Consider the following 17,064-nt stretch of genomic DNA (forward strand, 5'->3'; position numbering starts at 1 on the left):
TCATCCCTGGCATGCAGAAAACATTCAATAATGTAAGGTAAATGGATGTCTAAATAGTTACATATTATTGTTCTAAACATGCATCCACATCTATCAAATACCCTAAAATGTCCTTGAAAGTTGATATTAAGAAGAAACTTTTTTGTTCTTGTATTATTTATTTTACTTCCCTTTTTATCGAAGTTATTGGGGTGACCACTGGTTCACAAAACCATGAAAGTTTTGAGTGTACAACTCAACAAAAACATTATATGCTCACTATGTCATGTACCTATCACCCAAGCAGAATCTCTCTTTCTTCCTTTTTGTTCACCTCCACCCCCATTTTCCCACTGGCTATTAGCACACTCTTATTTGTGGCTATGTTATATATATACATGGAGTTTTTTTGTTACTTAATCCCTTCACCTTCTTTCACCTTCTACTTATTTTGTATTTTATTTTATTTTATTTATTTTATTTTATTGTTGTTCTATTGCAGTTGTCCCCCATTACTCTCCACTGCCCTGCCCACATGCCCCCTATTCCCACAGTTAGTCCCCACCCTGTTGTCCATGTCCGTGGGTCACTTATCCATGTTCCTTGACTAGACCCTTCTCCTTCTTTCCCCCTTCTCCTCCTCCCCCGCCCCCTCTGGTCACTGTCAGTTTCTTGTTTCCATGTCTCTGGTCCTATTTAGCTTGTTTGTTTGTTTTGTGGATTAGGTTCCTCTTATAGATGAAATCACATGATATTTGTTTTTTGCCACCTGGCTTATTTCACTTACTATAATACTCTTCAGTTCCATCTATGCTGTCACAAAAGGCTGGAGTTCCTCTTTCTTTCTGCTGCATAGTTTCCCCAATCCCCTCTCCTCTGACAGCTGTCAGTCTGTTCCAGGTATCCATGATTTTATTTTGTTCATATATAATTGAGACCATACAGTATTTCTCTTCCTCTTACTGGCTTATTTTACTTGGCATAATAAACCTCCAAGTCTATTCATCCTGTTGCAAAAGTAAAATTTCCTTCTTTTTATGGCCAAGTAGTATTCCATTGTGTACGTGTACCACAGCCTTTTTATCCACTCATCTACCAATGGGCACTTGGGCTGCTTCCAAATCTTGGTAATTGTAAATAATGCAATGAACGTAGGGGTGTACATATTCTTTTGAATTAGTGTTCTGGATTTCTTCAGATATATTCCCAGGAGTGAGACTGCTGGGTCAAAAAGCAGTTCCATTTTTAATTTTTTGAGGAAACTCCATACTGTTTTCCACAGTGGCTGCACCAATCTGTATTTTCACCAATAGTGCACCTTTTTCCGCATCCTTGCCAGCACTTGTTTGTTAATTTATAGATGATAGCCATTTTGACAGGCATGACGTGGTATCTTACTGTGGTTTTAATTTGCATCTCTCTGATGATTAGTGATATTGAGCATTTTTTTTCATATGTCTATTGGCCATCTGTACGTCTTATTTGGAGAAGTGTGTATTTAGGTCCTTTACCAATTTTTTAAATTGGGCTGTTTATCTTCTTGGTGTTGAGTTGTATAAGTTATTTATACATTTTGGAAATTAACCCTTTATCAGATGCATCATTGGCAAATATATTCTCCCATTCAGCGTGTTCCCTTTTCATTTTGTTGGTGGTTTCCTTTGCTATGTAAAAGCTTTTGAGTTTGATGTAGTCCCACGTGTTTATTTTTTCCTTTGTTTCCCTTGTCTGAGGAGATATATTGGCTAAAATATTGCTACAAGAAAAGTCTGAGATTTTTACTGCCTATGTTTTCTTCTAGGATTATTATGGTTACACATCTTACATTTAAGTCTTTAATCCATTTTGAGTTTATTTTCATGGATAGTATAAGTTGGTGGCCTTATTTTATTTTTATTTTTTTGCATGATCTGTCCAATTTTCCCAATGTCATTTATTGAATAAACTGTCTTTACCCCTTGTATGTTCTTGCATCTTTTGTTCAATATTAATTGACTATATTAATTCTAAATTAAAGGCATCTTGTACCTCAAACATTTGGAATGTTTAAAAAAAGGCACAATAACCTTTGGACTGTACCTGAGCAAACTTGTGCCTTACAAGAGAACTGTCTGCAAAGATAAGAAGAAATTAGTTATTCTAATCACTGGACAGAAAGTTTAAAATACTGTTTAGAATTAACATCACTATGTTATGTTATCTACACCAATAGAAATTCTTCTACTTATGTAGTAGTTCCCCTTCCCCTTCTCATAAATACCTATTGCCTTTGTCCCCTAATCAGAACATCATTTGGGCTTCAACCTGAATCAACATTCTCAAATAGCTATCCTTACTGATCTCAATTAAGAGATCAGTAAGAGAGGCTTGTTGCCTCTGACTTTGAAAAGCCTTTTATTTTTAGGTTAATACCTTCCCATTAATAGCCCTGTCTATTATTTAAAGGACCCAAAGATAAGACTAATCCAAATTAACACATATGTGTTCTCCTAAAAAGATGTCTGCCAATGGACATTCATAAACATACCATTACTAAATGTCATGACTATCACAACACTGAATTTCAAATACTTTGACCACTGTGATCTTAAAGAGATCTGCTATACCTCTATCAACATATTTTAAATACTTTTTTCTGCCTTCCCCTGACTCTGAAAAAATGATTTCCTTTCTTAAATATGTGACCCAGGATAATATCAATTTTAGATAAGAGTTAAAAACAAGTAACAGGGAGAATACCTGAAATTTAGCTGAACAGAAGTCCTATAACTAATGACATAAAAAAGATTCACATCGAGACTAGTAGGAGGGGTGGAGATGCAGAATGAGCTGGTCCCACACCCACAAGTGGTGGCTAAAAATAAGGAGGGATATCTCAGCTGCAGAGGTACCCCCTAAAGAGCCAGGGGTCCCAATCCCACAGCAGAACTCCCAACCCAGGGTTCTGGTGCTGGGAAGAGAAGTCCCAATTAACTTCTGGCTGTGAAAAGCTGCGGGGATTGTGGCTGAGTGAGAGAGGGGGCTGCTGGAGCCCCAGGCATCCTCTTCAAGGGTGCACACACAGACTTACTCAGACTCACTCCCTCTAAACTCCAGCATCTGGGGCAAGAGCTCTAAAAGCACCAGGGACATATGGTTGAAGAGATGAATTGTCTAACATCAGGACAAGAGCTGCAGAGCAACTTTCCCCCAGACAAAAGTGCTGGAAGAGGCCATTGTTCCTTTGCTAAGCGCTCCCTGACAGAGCCTGCAGGTGGGCACCATATCTCCATCAACTGGTTTAACACTGTTTGCCCCTCCCTGGTGATTTCCTGAGACCTTGCCCCACCCAGCGTGCAGGCCCACCCAACTTGTAAGCCCATGTAAGCTCATGCTTCGGACTTCTAAAAAATCTCAAACAAATCGCATCTGGCCTCTGCATGCCCTGTACTTGCTAAGTGGCCCCAGGCCTGGAATTGGCAGCAGCCAGCCTTGGCTCAAAGCTTGGACTCTCCCAGCAATTCTAAGCCCAGCACAAGTAACAGCCATCTGCAGATAGCTCCTTAGCTCATGCCAGGTGGCCTCAAGTAGACCGCAGGCAATGGTTGACCTGATACCTCTCAGGAGGCATCAGAGCCAGTGCACCTGGTTAACAGCTTCAGACCATGCCAGAATACAACCCAACCACCTCCACAAGCTACACAATCAAGAGGTGGACTCAGCAGGCACCAAAGCACCAAAAAAGCAAGTCCTGTTCCATAGTGTTGGCCCCTGAACAGCAGCTCCTCTGCTGTAGTCATAGCCAGTCCTTGCAGCTGACTGGCCTAGGAGTCAGTCTCTCCCAATAACATGCTAACAGCAATCATGGCTCAACTACAACATGACAGTGCACATTGCCTACATGGAGTGAACCTAGAACCCCAAGCTCAGTGAATTGGGATTCTGCCCTACTAGGCTCTGTAGGATACCTACTACATAAGGCCACTCTACCAAGTCTGGGAGAAATAGAAGCTATACTTAATACATAGAAACAAACAGAGGAAAAATCAGCCAAAATGAGGAGACAAAAAAAACAGTTTCTAAATGAAAGAAAAGGAGAAACCTCCAGAAAAAGAACCAAATGAAATAGAGGCAAGCAAACTACTAGATACAGAGTTCAAAACAAGGATTACTGCCCTAGCCACATGGCTCAGTTGCTTGGAGCATCATCCAGTACACAGCACAAGGCTGCGGGCATGATCCTCAGTCAGGGTTTGTAGGAGGCAACTGATGGATGTTACTCTCTCACATTTCTCTAACTCTCTCTCTCCCCCCCCCCCACACCCTTTTTCTCTCTAAAATCAATAAATATATCCTAAGGTGAAGATAAAAGAGAAACAAAAAACAAGGATTATAGGCATGCTCAAGAAACTTAGTAAGAACTTCAACAGCATAAAAAAGTAAAAAGAAACCATAAAAAAGAACTAGTCAGAAATGATATACACTAACTGAAAAAAAAAAAAAATAAGTTAGAGGAAATCAACGGTAAAGTAGATGAAGCAGATGATCAAATCAGCAATTTACAATATAAGAAAACAGAAAACAACCAAACAGAACAACAAAAAGAAAAAAATAATATAAAAAATGAAGATAGTGTAAGGAGCTTCCACACACCTTCAAGCGCAAGAACATTTGGATCATGGAGGTGCCAGAAGAGAGAGAGAGCATGAAAATTGAAAAACTATCTGAAGAAATAATGACTGAAAACTTCCCTAACATGGTGAAGGAAATAGACATACAAGTCCAGGAAGCACAGAGTCCCAAATAAGATGAATGCAAAAAGGCCCACACCAAGACATATCATAATTAAAATGTCAAAGGTTAAAGACAAAAAGAAAATCTTAAAAGCAGCAAGAGGAAAGCAGTTAGTTACCTACAAAGGAGCCCCCAAAAGACTATCAGCTGATTTCTCTACAGAAATTTTGCAGGCCAGAAGGGACTGGCACAAAATATTGAAAGTGATGAAAAGCAAGGACCTACAGCCAAGATTGCTCTACCCAACAAAACTATCATTTAGAATCAAAGGACAGATAAAGAGCTTCCCAGACAAGAAAAAAAGCTAAAGGAGTTCATCACCACCAAACAAGTATTACAAGAAATGTTAAAGGGTCTTCTTGAAAAAGAAAAGGAGAGGAAGAAGAAAGAAGAGGAGGATAAGGGGAGGAGAAGGAGGAGGAGGAGAAAGAAAAGAGAAGGAAGAGGAGGAGGAGGAGAAGAAGGAGAAGAAGGGGAAGAAGGAAGGAGGAGAAGAAGAAGAAGAAGGAGGAGGAGGAGGAGGAAGAAGAACAACAACAATGACAAATCAAAGATATGAATAAAATGGCAATAAATACACAGCTATCAAAATTACTTAAAATTATAATGAATTAAATGCTCCATTCAAAAGGCAAAGGGTGGCTAAATTAATAAGAAAACAAGACACACATGATGTCTACAAGATACTCACTTCAAATAGAAAGATACCTACAGACTGAAAGTAAAAGGATGGAAAAAGATATTTCATGAAAATGAAAACAAACAAGAAAAAAAGCTGGGGTAGCAATACTTAGACTAGACAAAATAGACTTCAAAACAAAGCCTATAACAAGAGATGAAGGAAGACCAAGCAATTCCACTTCTGGGTTCCAAAGAAACCCAAAACACTAAATCAAAAAGACATATACATCCATATGTTCATTGCAGCATTATTTACAATGGCCAAGATAGGGAAGCAATATAAGTGTCCATCAGTAGATGAATGGATACAGAAGTGGTGCATTTATACAGTGAAATATGACTCAATCATTTAAAAAGAATGAAATCTTGCTATCTGCAACAACATGGATGGACCTAGAGGGTATTATGCTAACTGAAATAGATCATACAGAGACAGACAAATACTATATAATTTCATCTATATGTGGAATATAAAAAAAACAAAATAAATGAGTAGAACAGAAACAGACTCATAGATACAGAGGATATTTTGACGGTTGTCAGATGGGAGAAGGGTTGGGAGATGGGTGGAAAATGTGAAGGGATTTAAAAGTACAAAATGGTAGTTACAAAATAGTCATGGGGATGTAAAGTACAATATAGGGAATATAGTCAACAATATTTTAATAAATATGTATGGAGTCAGAGGGGTACTAGCTTGATCAGGGTGATCACTTTGTAAGTTACATAAATGTCTAATCACAGGATTATACACCTGAAACTAACATAATATTGTAAATCAAATATAATTTAAAAAGAAAAAATGGACAAGAGGAATATATTCTATAAATAATAAACCTGTAATTTGTACCAGAGCTACCCTGGCCTGAGTGAGTCCTCATCTAATACTAATGAGAATTCTACTGTGATTTCCCTCAGTTTGCAATGTAACAAGGGTAATTAGGCCCAATTCTACCACTCTGTGAAATTTACTACTATACCACACATAGGAAATTCCTAGTAAGGTGGGGGGGGGGAGCCACATTTTAATTATTAAGTGTAAATGCAAACAAATCATACATTTTAAATTAATAACACTCATCTTATTACAATCTAAAAAGCAGACTTTCCATTATGCTAACAAGCTATACAACTGCTAACTTTATTTTAGGACTTGATAATGCTCATCATTTAATATACTTATATGAGCAGTAATGAGTCAACTTTGTCCCACAGACACGGATTTTTGTTTATAGACTCCCATTATAAAATTGCATTAAGTGCCAGCATTCAATAACTGAATTATTTCCACTGCTGTACAGCCAAAGTTAATGGGGAGAGCGGAGGAAACTCTCAGAAGGCATGGTGCCAGAAGCCAGGGCAGACAGAACTCTTAGCAGGCATACCACCAGGCAAGAAAGAACTTCCAGCTGGTGTGCCGAGAGCATGGTGAGTTTGGCCAATGGGCCCGGAGTAGAGGGAAGGATGAAAGTGGCACGGTGGTATGAATCAGCCCACAGCTTGTGAGCACAGACCACTCTTGACTGGTGCAACATAGGAGCAGAGAAGATGGCTCACATGGTCAGAAGACAAGTTACACAAAGGGGATTGCATAAATAAATACAGACATTGAAAATAAATGGAAGCCAGATTTCTCACTCTCAAAGAAGGAGGTATAAACATGGAAAAAGAGAAGGCTCAGATAAAGGAGATATTGTGCTGATACAGAAAGACAGATGATAGATGATAGATAGATAGATAGATAGATAGATAGATAGATAGATAGATAGATAAAAAATAAAAAATATAGATGTTTCTGTGTGTAAACCCAAGTTTGTGTATATTTGTGTGTATTCTGTCCAATTAGAAGACCCAGAAGCATCATACTCTAAGCAATGTGTTTACCTAGCACCCAGATCTTGGTTCCTAAATGTCATTGTCCACTAAAAGAAACCAGGATCCCTTGGACAAACAGCTGACTCTAAGGTTGTGTATGAAAAGCACAACATATCCGTGGCCGGTGTGGCTCAGTCGGTTGGAGCATCATCCCATAACCAAAGGGGTACGGGTTCAATTCCCAGCCAGAGGACATACCTACGTTGGGGGTTCAATCCCTGGTCTGGGTGCACCTGGGGGCAACCAATCAATGCTTATCTCTTGCACCAATGTTTCTCTCTGTTCCTTCCTCTAGCTCTAAAAGCAATGAAAAAAAAAAATGTCCTCAGGTGAGGATAAAAAAAAATAAAGCATAATGTAAGCCTGAAACAGCCTGCACCAAAAAAGTAAGAAAAGTTCTCAAAGAATGATGAGGATATGTGAAAAGAATACAAAGGCAATTCTTTGAAGTTCCAATTGGCCAAATTTGGGGCAATTGTGCTTCAAAACAACAATTAATAATAATGTATTATAACCTATTGAATAAAATGAGAGAAGGGAGAGTTTTACCGTACGCAGAAGACTAATTAATAAGTATAGAAGGAATAAGAAAAAAGGTAACCACTTAGCAACCATCTGAGTAATAACTGATTTAGACAGAAGCTTCAATGGATAAAACTTGTAGGGGAAAGTATGATGAGGAACAGGGTATTTACAGTCTCAAAGTATATCCCCCCACAAACCACTTATTAATTACTTAATTTAAAACTACAAAAACATCACATTGGAGCAACGTGGGAGATAGCCTCTTATTAACTAAGTGATGAAAGTTGACATCTGTAGTCGCAAATCAACATTGTGTGTGTCCTGATATGAGGTACTGGGAAGAACACAGCATCACCTCTGCAGTGACAAGCCAGGAATGAGCACAAGAGATAATCAGCTCATTCAGCTGCTTTAAATGATCTTTTCATTTTCAAGGCCTATATTTGGTTCACTTATCTGACCCCAGATAAGTACTCTTCAATTTTGTCAGGAGGTATGTTGAGTTCTAATACTTTGTATTCATTCCCCCATTAAGCTAAACATCTAGGAAGGGCCTCATTAAACTCATTCAGGTGTGAACAGCACATATTTTTTCTCTTTCAGGGCATTTATATTTCCACTGGGCATCAGTTTTCAGGATCAACAACCATGGGAAGAAGGAAACTCTGCCACTGCAGCCAAATCCATGCCTGCTAAAGACCAGATGTTCCCAGCAGATCTGAGTTACGCAGATCACAGGAGCTCATAGTCTGAACACCAAATCTGTACCTAAATTTTGTCATAAAGACACTAGAAATAGACATCCAACATAAGATTAGAAGTTTCAAAGACTAATTAGATAAAGTACTTGAAAAAAAATTGTATGAACAGAAACAAAGCATTGGTCTGGTCCTCAATGTGTTGTTCCCAGAGCAGCATGGTTTGCATCACCTGGGACTTGTCAGAAATGCAAATTATCAAGTCTCATCCCAGACCTACTGAACTGGACCCAGCAATCTATGCTGCACTCAGGCCTTCTGGATGATTCTGGGCAGCTACAGTTTGAAAACACGCTGCTCTAGTGGGAACAAAACTCACCAGCTGAGGTTCTCACTTAGAAGCCAGAAGGTATAGCGACCTGACTGGAGGCTCTGTGGGTTGACCGAGGTTCTCCATATTCTGGGCTAGGCCACTGCCATTTAGAATGTTTGGGGGGATCATTACCCCAAACAGACCACATGGGCTCACACTTAACCGAGGCAGTGGCTATTTCAGAGCAAGGTCACTGTTAATATAAGGAAAGATAGGCACACTAACATTCATATCATGGTTATCTGTGGTTAAAAAAAGAAGTTCTAAGATACTTGCTAGGCCTATCTGCTCAAGCAAATATCAAAATTTTTCAGGATACAAATGTGATTTGCCATAAATAACAATTTTATTCACACATTAACACAATATAGGAGAATATTTTGTATTTACATTCTCTTTTAAAACTTCGGGGTTTTTTTAACTATTCATGTACATATATGTACTAACACATGTTGTGAAACATCTTACAAAATTTCACATAATATTTAACATCTCCTCTAAACCCAGAAATAAAAACATACTCTAGGAATGTGCTCAAAATGATCATCTCTGCCACTAGGACACCTTCAAGTTTAACATATTTTTAAGCTTGTGTATAAACACTGGGCCCTGTGGAGACAAAAAGGTGAAAGCATCCACAGAGAAGCCCTGTGATGAGAGATCAGTAAGATATGATCCCTGCTCTCAATCACTGGATTATCCTAATAACTGGAATCATTGGCTCCACATTCTCAACATCGGAGAGGGTTTCAAGGTCCCAGTTTTTATTTTCTTCTTTTTTGCATGACAGCAAAGTTAGCCATGGAGAGAAGCAGCAGAGCTACACTGCTATGGTATTTAAAAGAGCGAATGAGAAACTTTGTATATGTGACTAGTGAGACTCCCTTTTCCTTTATTTGAAGCATTGTTCCCAGATCATACCTCCAGTACAGTGTTCACATCTATACTCACTGAAAATGATCAGGTATTTGGTTATTTGACCCAACCTGCCCAAGTTATTTTGTTGTCGTTTTAATTAGCACACTTGCTATCACAGGCATAGCTTCTTAAGTGAGGAAGTGTATTAGCTGGAAGGAAGAAAAGAAGCCAAAGACCTTCCTTCCACTTTGGGACCTTTTCTCTGCCCATTAATGAATCTGTCATCAGGCAACCAGGTAAACTGAAAGCAGCCAGTGTTTACATCAGTCTGCTACTTGTTAGCTCTGGTAAGAGAGGGAAAATGGAAAAGAAAAAAAAAACATCTGGGGAGGAAATGTTGAAGTCAGATTTTATAATTCCTTTGAATTTCTATAATCCTTGTTCTCTGTAGCACTAAACATCATGGTAAATCCTGAGTTCCTAGTGTAGGAGTCCACTCTGTCCTTCTTGTCCTAACTTAGCAGTACATGAAAGACGGACCACAAAAACTGCAGCAATGGTGAGTCCGATGGACTTCTGAGAGTATGCACAGACACTTCATCCATGATGAAGTCTAATTCAAACCACCTTTTAAAAAAAGGGGTTGGGATCAAAAAGAAAATTTGGGATTGGAATAAAATATGAGCTAAACCTCAAGCTAGAGTTCAAACACAGATATTCTGCCACCTTTGATTCCAAAATGAACAAGCAGGGAATATATCAATAATTATGAGGACCCTTTTGATTTCATTGAGGGGAATTTAAAAGCAAGATCATCATGGCCCAAAATGTATGAATACTTTGTAGAATATTCTAGAATCGTCTACTTTTGAATAAGTACTCAAGTGTGATCAGATGACTAATATAATGCACAAATTCAAATATGGTTTATTTTATACTATAAGTGGTATCTGTCTACAGGTGAAAAATATACAGTCACAGAAAAAATATGGAACCTAGGTTTCCTAGGTAAGATCATTCTTTAGCGTGTATTGCATTTAAATAATGTCTCTGCCTTTAGAGTAATGATTCATCACTACATTAACACTAAAATCATAGGCCTTGTAGAGGTCACCACACCTTAGTAGGTCTTTCTTCTTAGGTTAATATTTCTACATAAGCTTGGCACCTTTTTCAGCATATGCAACACACGTGATTTGGTCAACAATGCATATCGGAGGTTAAAGGGATGTTTTTCCTTTTACAGAGCATCAATAAATTCAGTTCAGCCATTCTTCTCAAGTTAATAAATCTCTCTCCTTATTTTCCTCCTGTCCTATTCCTGTTTTCCTTCTCTCCCTTTAATATACAGTTAGGGTTAAGATACCATTCCTCTTCATTGCACTGAAATAACAATACATTTACTGGTTTTGATTAAAACACAACACATCAAAATGAGTATGTGCAAATTCAAGATTTTTTAATGCACTACATTCAAAAGGCACCAAAGGCAGTCAGAAGACTCCCTGGGAAATACTATTTCTATAGTTCCATTCTATTTGTTTCACTCTTATAAAGTAGATTTGCTTGTGCAAATTTCCCCAAATTTTGAAGTTTTACTAAGATATTGAAATCTGCTAATATTCTTCAGAGAACTAAGGTGTTGGATTTCAATAATGGTAATATGTTATTTGAAAATATATAAAGTATATTCATTCTCATTTTATACAAATTGATAAAATGTGTATTTTATAAATATTTGGAATGCTATATTATTTGAAATAATATTTTATAAAATAATATATTATTTTAAAATGTATATAGTGACAAAAATGGATGGCAGAGAAGCATTTTAAAGTCACCTCATGCTGCAGCTCCTAGTGGCACAGATCACTTAACTGATAAAATGATGAATTATTCAACTGCACTAGTCTCTAGCTCTTTAGACAGAAAAACAGTCAAGGCCTTGGCCAAGTAGCTTGGTTGGTTAGAGAAGCATCTTAATACACCAAAATTGCAGGTTTGATCTCCAGTCAGGGTACCTAGAAGAATCAACCAATGAATGCACAGATAAGTGGAACAACAAATTGATGTTTCTCTCTCTCTCTCTAAAATCAATAAATTAAAAAAAAATAAAATTAATGAGGAAAAAAAACAATCCTCACCTGGTTAAGTCAGCAAAGTCCAAAAAAGAGCAATAAAAATTCACAGCAATTGCAAAATGCAAAGGGCTTCCTAGTTACAAATGCATTATTGAACTTGATGCTTCCTTCCCAAGGTTAGCCTTCTGGTGTGCTAACATCACAATCCCATAAAAGTGATAGATAAAAAAAATCCAAGAACAAAGAAGTAATTAGCTCTGTAGAGATATACCAGGTAGGAAGAGCAGGTTTCAAAGGATAGAGTGCAAACCCTTAAGTAAGGAAAACTGTAGACCTGAGTCACTTCTATACAAATCCAATCCTTTAAAGTAGATGTGTGGGATTGTCCTGCAGTCTCTGGAACTAATTGATGAGGTTTTCTGTAGGAAGTTGTTTGATCTAAGACAATGACATGTATGGGTGTTGTCCTAATGTGTGAGGGAGTGTATGAGAACTCACCAAAATCTGTTCTCCTGGAGGAGACTAGGGGACACCTTATCCTATGGGTTTATATTCAACATTTCTCTAGGCATTCCCTTTTCTATCTTAATGAGTCTAAAACTCTCTATAATTTTCCTCTCTATTACTGTTTTCTTCTCCAAACCCCCTCTCTCTTTTCTCACATACTCATCCCTGAGGCCCTCAATTTCCTCTGTGGACACTGGTAGCACCAATGATAGCAGGAAAATAAGTCCATGTCCTTACATTGGCCCCATGTCCAAACCCCGCTTTCCAGAGGGGTTGGAAACTGTCTTCTGGCCCAGCCTTCTTCCCACCTCCCTTCTAGAATGACCTCCAGATTTGAAGCTTCTAGCCCTAGAGACCCTGCCTGCATCTTCCTGCTCCCTGACTCTCATGCATGATCTCTAAAGAGTGATATGCTAACCTTATCCAAGCCTTAGGTACACAAATAAATAATTTTAAAAGCGTCTTTATTCATGTGTCTGTTAAACACATAGCAGCTCACTAAAGAAACAAATCTCACAAATCATGTTTCTCTACCTTTTTTCATAATGACTTCCTCTGAAGAGCTTTTTCAGACATTTTGTTCTAATATCATCCTCCCTGGAATTTTAATATCACAGATATACTATGTATGTGTTTATGTAATATATACACATTAAAAGAGTATGACTTTTTTCACCCAGCAAGAACCAACTTTCACCCTCATGGGAGACATATAATCACCAGAAAATGCATGATCCTGAAGCAGGCAGCAATTGAAGGAATTTAACCAAAAGTATCTAACTACTATTACTACTTAGTGGAATACAAACCACGAGAAACATCATCTTTCCTATACAGATCAGTAATCTGTATTTAAAAGCTCCAGAGAAGCAAAGTCTTAATCTTCTGAGATTCTGGAACCCAAATCACCCTGCAGTGCTACTGCCTCTTCCTCCACAGAAAAGTCTACAGACATACAGACATAGCAAGCATTACCCTCAAGTTAGTACCAACCCCAATGAAGTTCTTTCTTCACCCTTAAAGCCTTTTAGTTACATTCTAATGCACAAACACAGTCCAACCCATTTCCTAATCCAGAGACTAGATAAATTCACTTACCTCCTGCCGTTTGAAGTTCTGGACATATTCTTCAAACTGTTCATCTTTTGTCTCATCAGCTTTCCCAAGCTTCTGAAGGACCTAGTTTGCAAATAAGACAAAATGGTTTGATATAGTAACAGTTTCACATAAAAGGCAGAGTAAGACTGCTGTTCCGCTCCTCTGCGAATTCAATCTTAGCGCAGCTAGTTTTTCTGTTCTGGAAGCATCTTGGCTTGGTGGCCTTGGAGCTGAGCACACTTGGACTTTAATTACAGCTCCACCACTCACAGGCTGTGTGACCTTGAGCAAGTGTCATGGCAGGTTGCATTTATTTATTTACATATCTATTTCCTCCAGTAACCCATACAGGACTTAAAAGACAATAGCTACGTCTTGTCTTTTCACACAAAGTATCTGGCACAATGTTTGATGCACAATAGGTACTCAACTTTTTGTTAAGCTGTGAACCAAAGTGATTTGACTATACTATTAAACTACTTCATAGGGATGGTATTAGAATTACTGGAGTCAGGCACATGGTAAGTTTTCCCTCACCATCTTCTACAATAATATTCCCTTCAATTGAATAAACACTCAAAGGGGCACTGGACTACCCAAGGCCCCATTCTAAGCACTGGCCATCCAGAAATACAAAAACAAATAAAACGAGGCCTCAGCACTTAAGCTTAAGAAATGTATAATATAGAGGAGTAGACAAGGCAGACTCACAAATTACAAAGAAAACCTGTAATAAGCAACATGAGCGGTTGCAAAGTTTTGTTAACGATGTGCCCTAGAGCTAAGGTCAGGGAATGCTCTGTGGAGGTTTTCAAATTGTACTGGAAATTCCAGCAGACAGAAACATGTCAGACTATATTCCAGCCAAAGGAGCCTATGCAAAGATCATTGGAAAAATCATTATGCATTGTGAGACTGAGCAGCAGTCATTTAGTTTCCCTACAGCACAGGACAGGTATTAGGAAAAGTAATTGCAGAGATACAGCAAAAAGTTACTTTGGGACAGAGAAGAAGGATCTTGAGAGCAATGACTGGGTTCACTATTCAATATTCACATATCTCACTTTAAAACACCAACTTATTCAAGAATATAAAAACTCCATAAACATTGCCTTCTCAAATTACACACACCGTATGACATTACCAAATACGTCTTTATGAAATGTAAACATTTGGGCATTAAAACATATACTCATAAAAAGCACTTTCTGTAGATAGGTTTTTTTATTAGATTATGCTACTTTGTTTCCTAAAAATCAAAGATATAACCTTGTACAAATTAACAGGTTTTAATGATTCCTTTCAATACAAAGACAGACTGAGAAAAATTACCTAAAACTTAGGAAGAGAAAAAAAGAGATCCCTGGGAGTCCTTTTCTCGTGCATTTTTGGACTCGTACTTCTGATGGGTTTCCTATCAACTTGGGCTATTTACAGCTCCAGAAAGACAGGGGTTAACCTGAAGATTTTTGTTTGGAAGAGATGCAAATAGTTTCTGTTCAATGGAAAGGTTAACCCCAAAGGTTACAGCTTATGATACTGCAGGGCATTTACCAGTTAGGGATCTAATTCAAAAATCTTATTCTAAAATCCCTTTATTAAATAGTCACAAATACCCAGCTCTTCAAATATAGTTTGAATCAATTTTTAACATCTTACTGGATTACTCATTAATTAATGAGTTGAATAAAATCTATGGCATATGTTTATTTCATGTTTGTATGAAAACCTTGTCTTTAACTTTTGAAAAATTATACTTTAACAACAGGATCAACTTGGTAATGCTGTGCAAATGTAAGACACTGTTATTATTATTTTATTACTATTTTAATAAGAAAGGGCAAAGCAAAATTTCACAAGGCTACTTGCAAGAGACATAAAATTCAATGACATAAAGATTCTTGGTCTTGTTATAAGCTCTCCCATCTTTTTATTCTAAGTGCTTCTTTTTTCTGGTTTGTTGTTTTTTTTTTAAGCTAGGTCTCTTAAATGACCATCCACCAAAAACACATGGGAACACTAAAGTATCAGAGGAAAGACAACTAATATTTACAATATGAATTTTCTCCTAATTCTTAAAGTCTACTTATTCATGAATTTTTAGTTTCTCTAGTTCAGGTAAGTCATTGAGAACCAGCAACACCTCATCTGATGCAGCAGTTCACAAAGGCCAGGGAAGACTATCAAACTCTCATGAGGAAGCAACAACAGCTCAGTTCTACAACTTTATATATTAATGAAAAGGAACTCTTGTCTCAGGAGGGAAAAAACAAACAAACAAACATTAATTGAGGATCTAGTATGGGCCTGACACTGCAGAAAGTGATTTATACATTATCTCCTCAGTTCTTGCAACACTCCTATCTGGTACTTATTTTGGATCACACAAGCGGCGTGTTGGATACCCTCAAGAAAATCCCCATTCTGAGGCCTGATACCTCCGTCACCATCACATATAGTCTTTTTCTTCTTTTCTGTTTCATTATTTATCATTCTCTGTTCCAAAATTTAATTTTATTTCTTTTTTTAATTTTTAAATCATGTTTATTCTATTACAGTTGTCTCAATTTTTGCCCTCCTCCACCCATCTCACCCCACCCCCCACCCCCGCTCCCAGAGTCAATTCCCACTCTGTTGTCATGTCCATGGGTCACTCATACATGTTCTTTGTCTAGTCCCTTCCCCTTCTTCCCACCATTGTCCTCCTTCCCCATTCCCTCTGATCGCTTTCAGTCTGCTCCATATTTCCGTGCCTGTGGTTTATTTTGTTCATTAGTGTATTTTCTTGAATAGATTCCACTTATAGGTGAGATCATATGGTATTTGTCTTTCACCAACTGGCTTATTTCACTTAGCACAATATTCTCTCGTTCCATCCATGTTTCCACAAAAGGTAGGAGTTCTTTCTTTCTTCTTTTTAAAATGCAGATTGATTTTATTTATTTTTTAATGTCAAAATCCATTATAAAATATTAAAAAATTTAAATCCATTATAAAGTCTCAGCAATTAAAACAATATGACACCAGCACAACCTGAAACATAATAATATCCGAATAATAGGGATACTAGGAGAAGAAGAGGAGGAAGGGATAGAGAACCTGTTTGAAAAAGTAATGATGGAAAACTTCCCTAATTGGAGAACACAAAAAGTCACACATGTCCAGGAAGCACAGAGGGTTCCATTCAAGAGGAACCCAATGAGGCCCACTCCAAGGCACATCATCATTAAAATGGCAAATAACAAAGACAAACAGAAAATCCAAAAGGCAGCAAGGGAGAAACAGGTAATAACATATTAGGGAGCCCCAATACGGCTAGCAGCTGACTTGTCAACAGAAACACTGCAAGCCAAAAGGGAATGGCAAGAAATATTCCAAGTCATGAAAAGCAAAGGTCAGCAACCAAGACTGCTCTACCCAGCAATGCTCTCAATTAAAATGGAAGGTGAAATAAGGAGTTTGCCAGACAAAAGAAGGTTAAAAGAATACACCCCCACCAAACCAGCACTGCAAAATATGCTAAAAGGACTGCTTGAAGAAGATGAAGGAAGAGTCTATGAATACCCACTTCCTTTTACAGTCACCAATACTTGATATTACCAATATTTTTAATACT

At 37.8% G+C, this 17,064-nt stretch overlaps 1 protein-coding gene across 2 annotated transcripts in view; it reads right to left on the bottom strand.

Moving 5' to 3' along the window:
- LOC129063459 (amphiphysin) overlaps positions 1-17,064 on the bottom strand; it is a 253,750-nt gene that overhangs the window by 131,879 nt on the left and 104,807 nt on the right. For both annotated transcript variants that reach the window (XM_054564564.1, XM_054564563.1), the window contains exon 2: positions 13,449-13,529. In XM_054564564.1, the coding sequence (XP_054420539.1) occupies positions 13,449-13,529 (81 nt within the window). The remainder of the gene's footprint in view (positions 1-13,448; positions 13,530-17,064) is intronic.

This window comes from Pteronotus mesoamericanus, unplaced genomic scaffold (assembly GCF_021234165.1).
Source record: "Pteronotus mesoamericanus isolate MK-2021 breed Mesoamerican mustached bat unplaced genomic scaffold, CSHL_Meso_final scaffold_85, whole genome shotgun sequence".
Classification (NCBI taxonomy): Eukaryota; Metazoa; Chordata; class Mammalia; order Chiroptera; family Mormoopidae; genus Pteronotus; species Pteronotus mesoamericanus.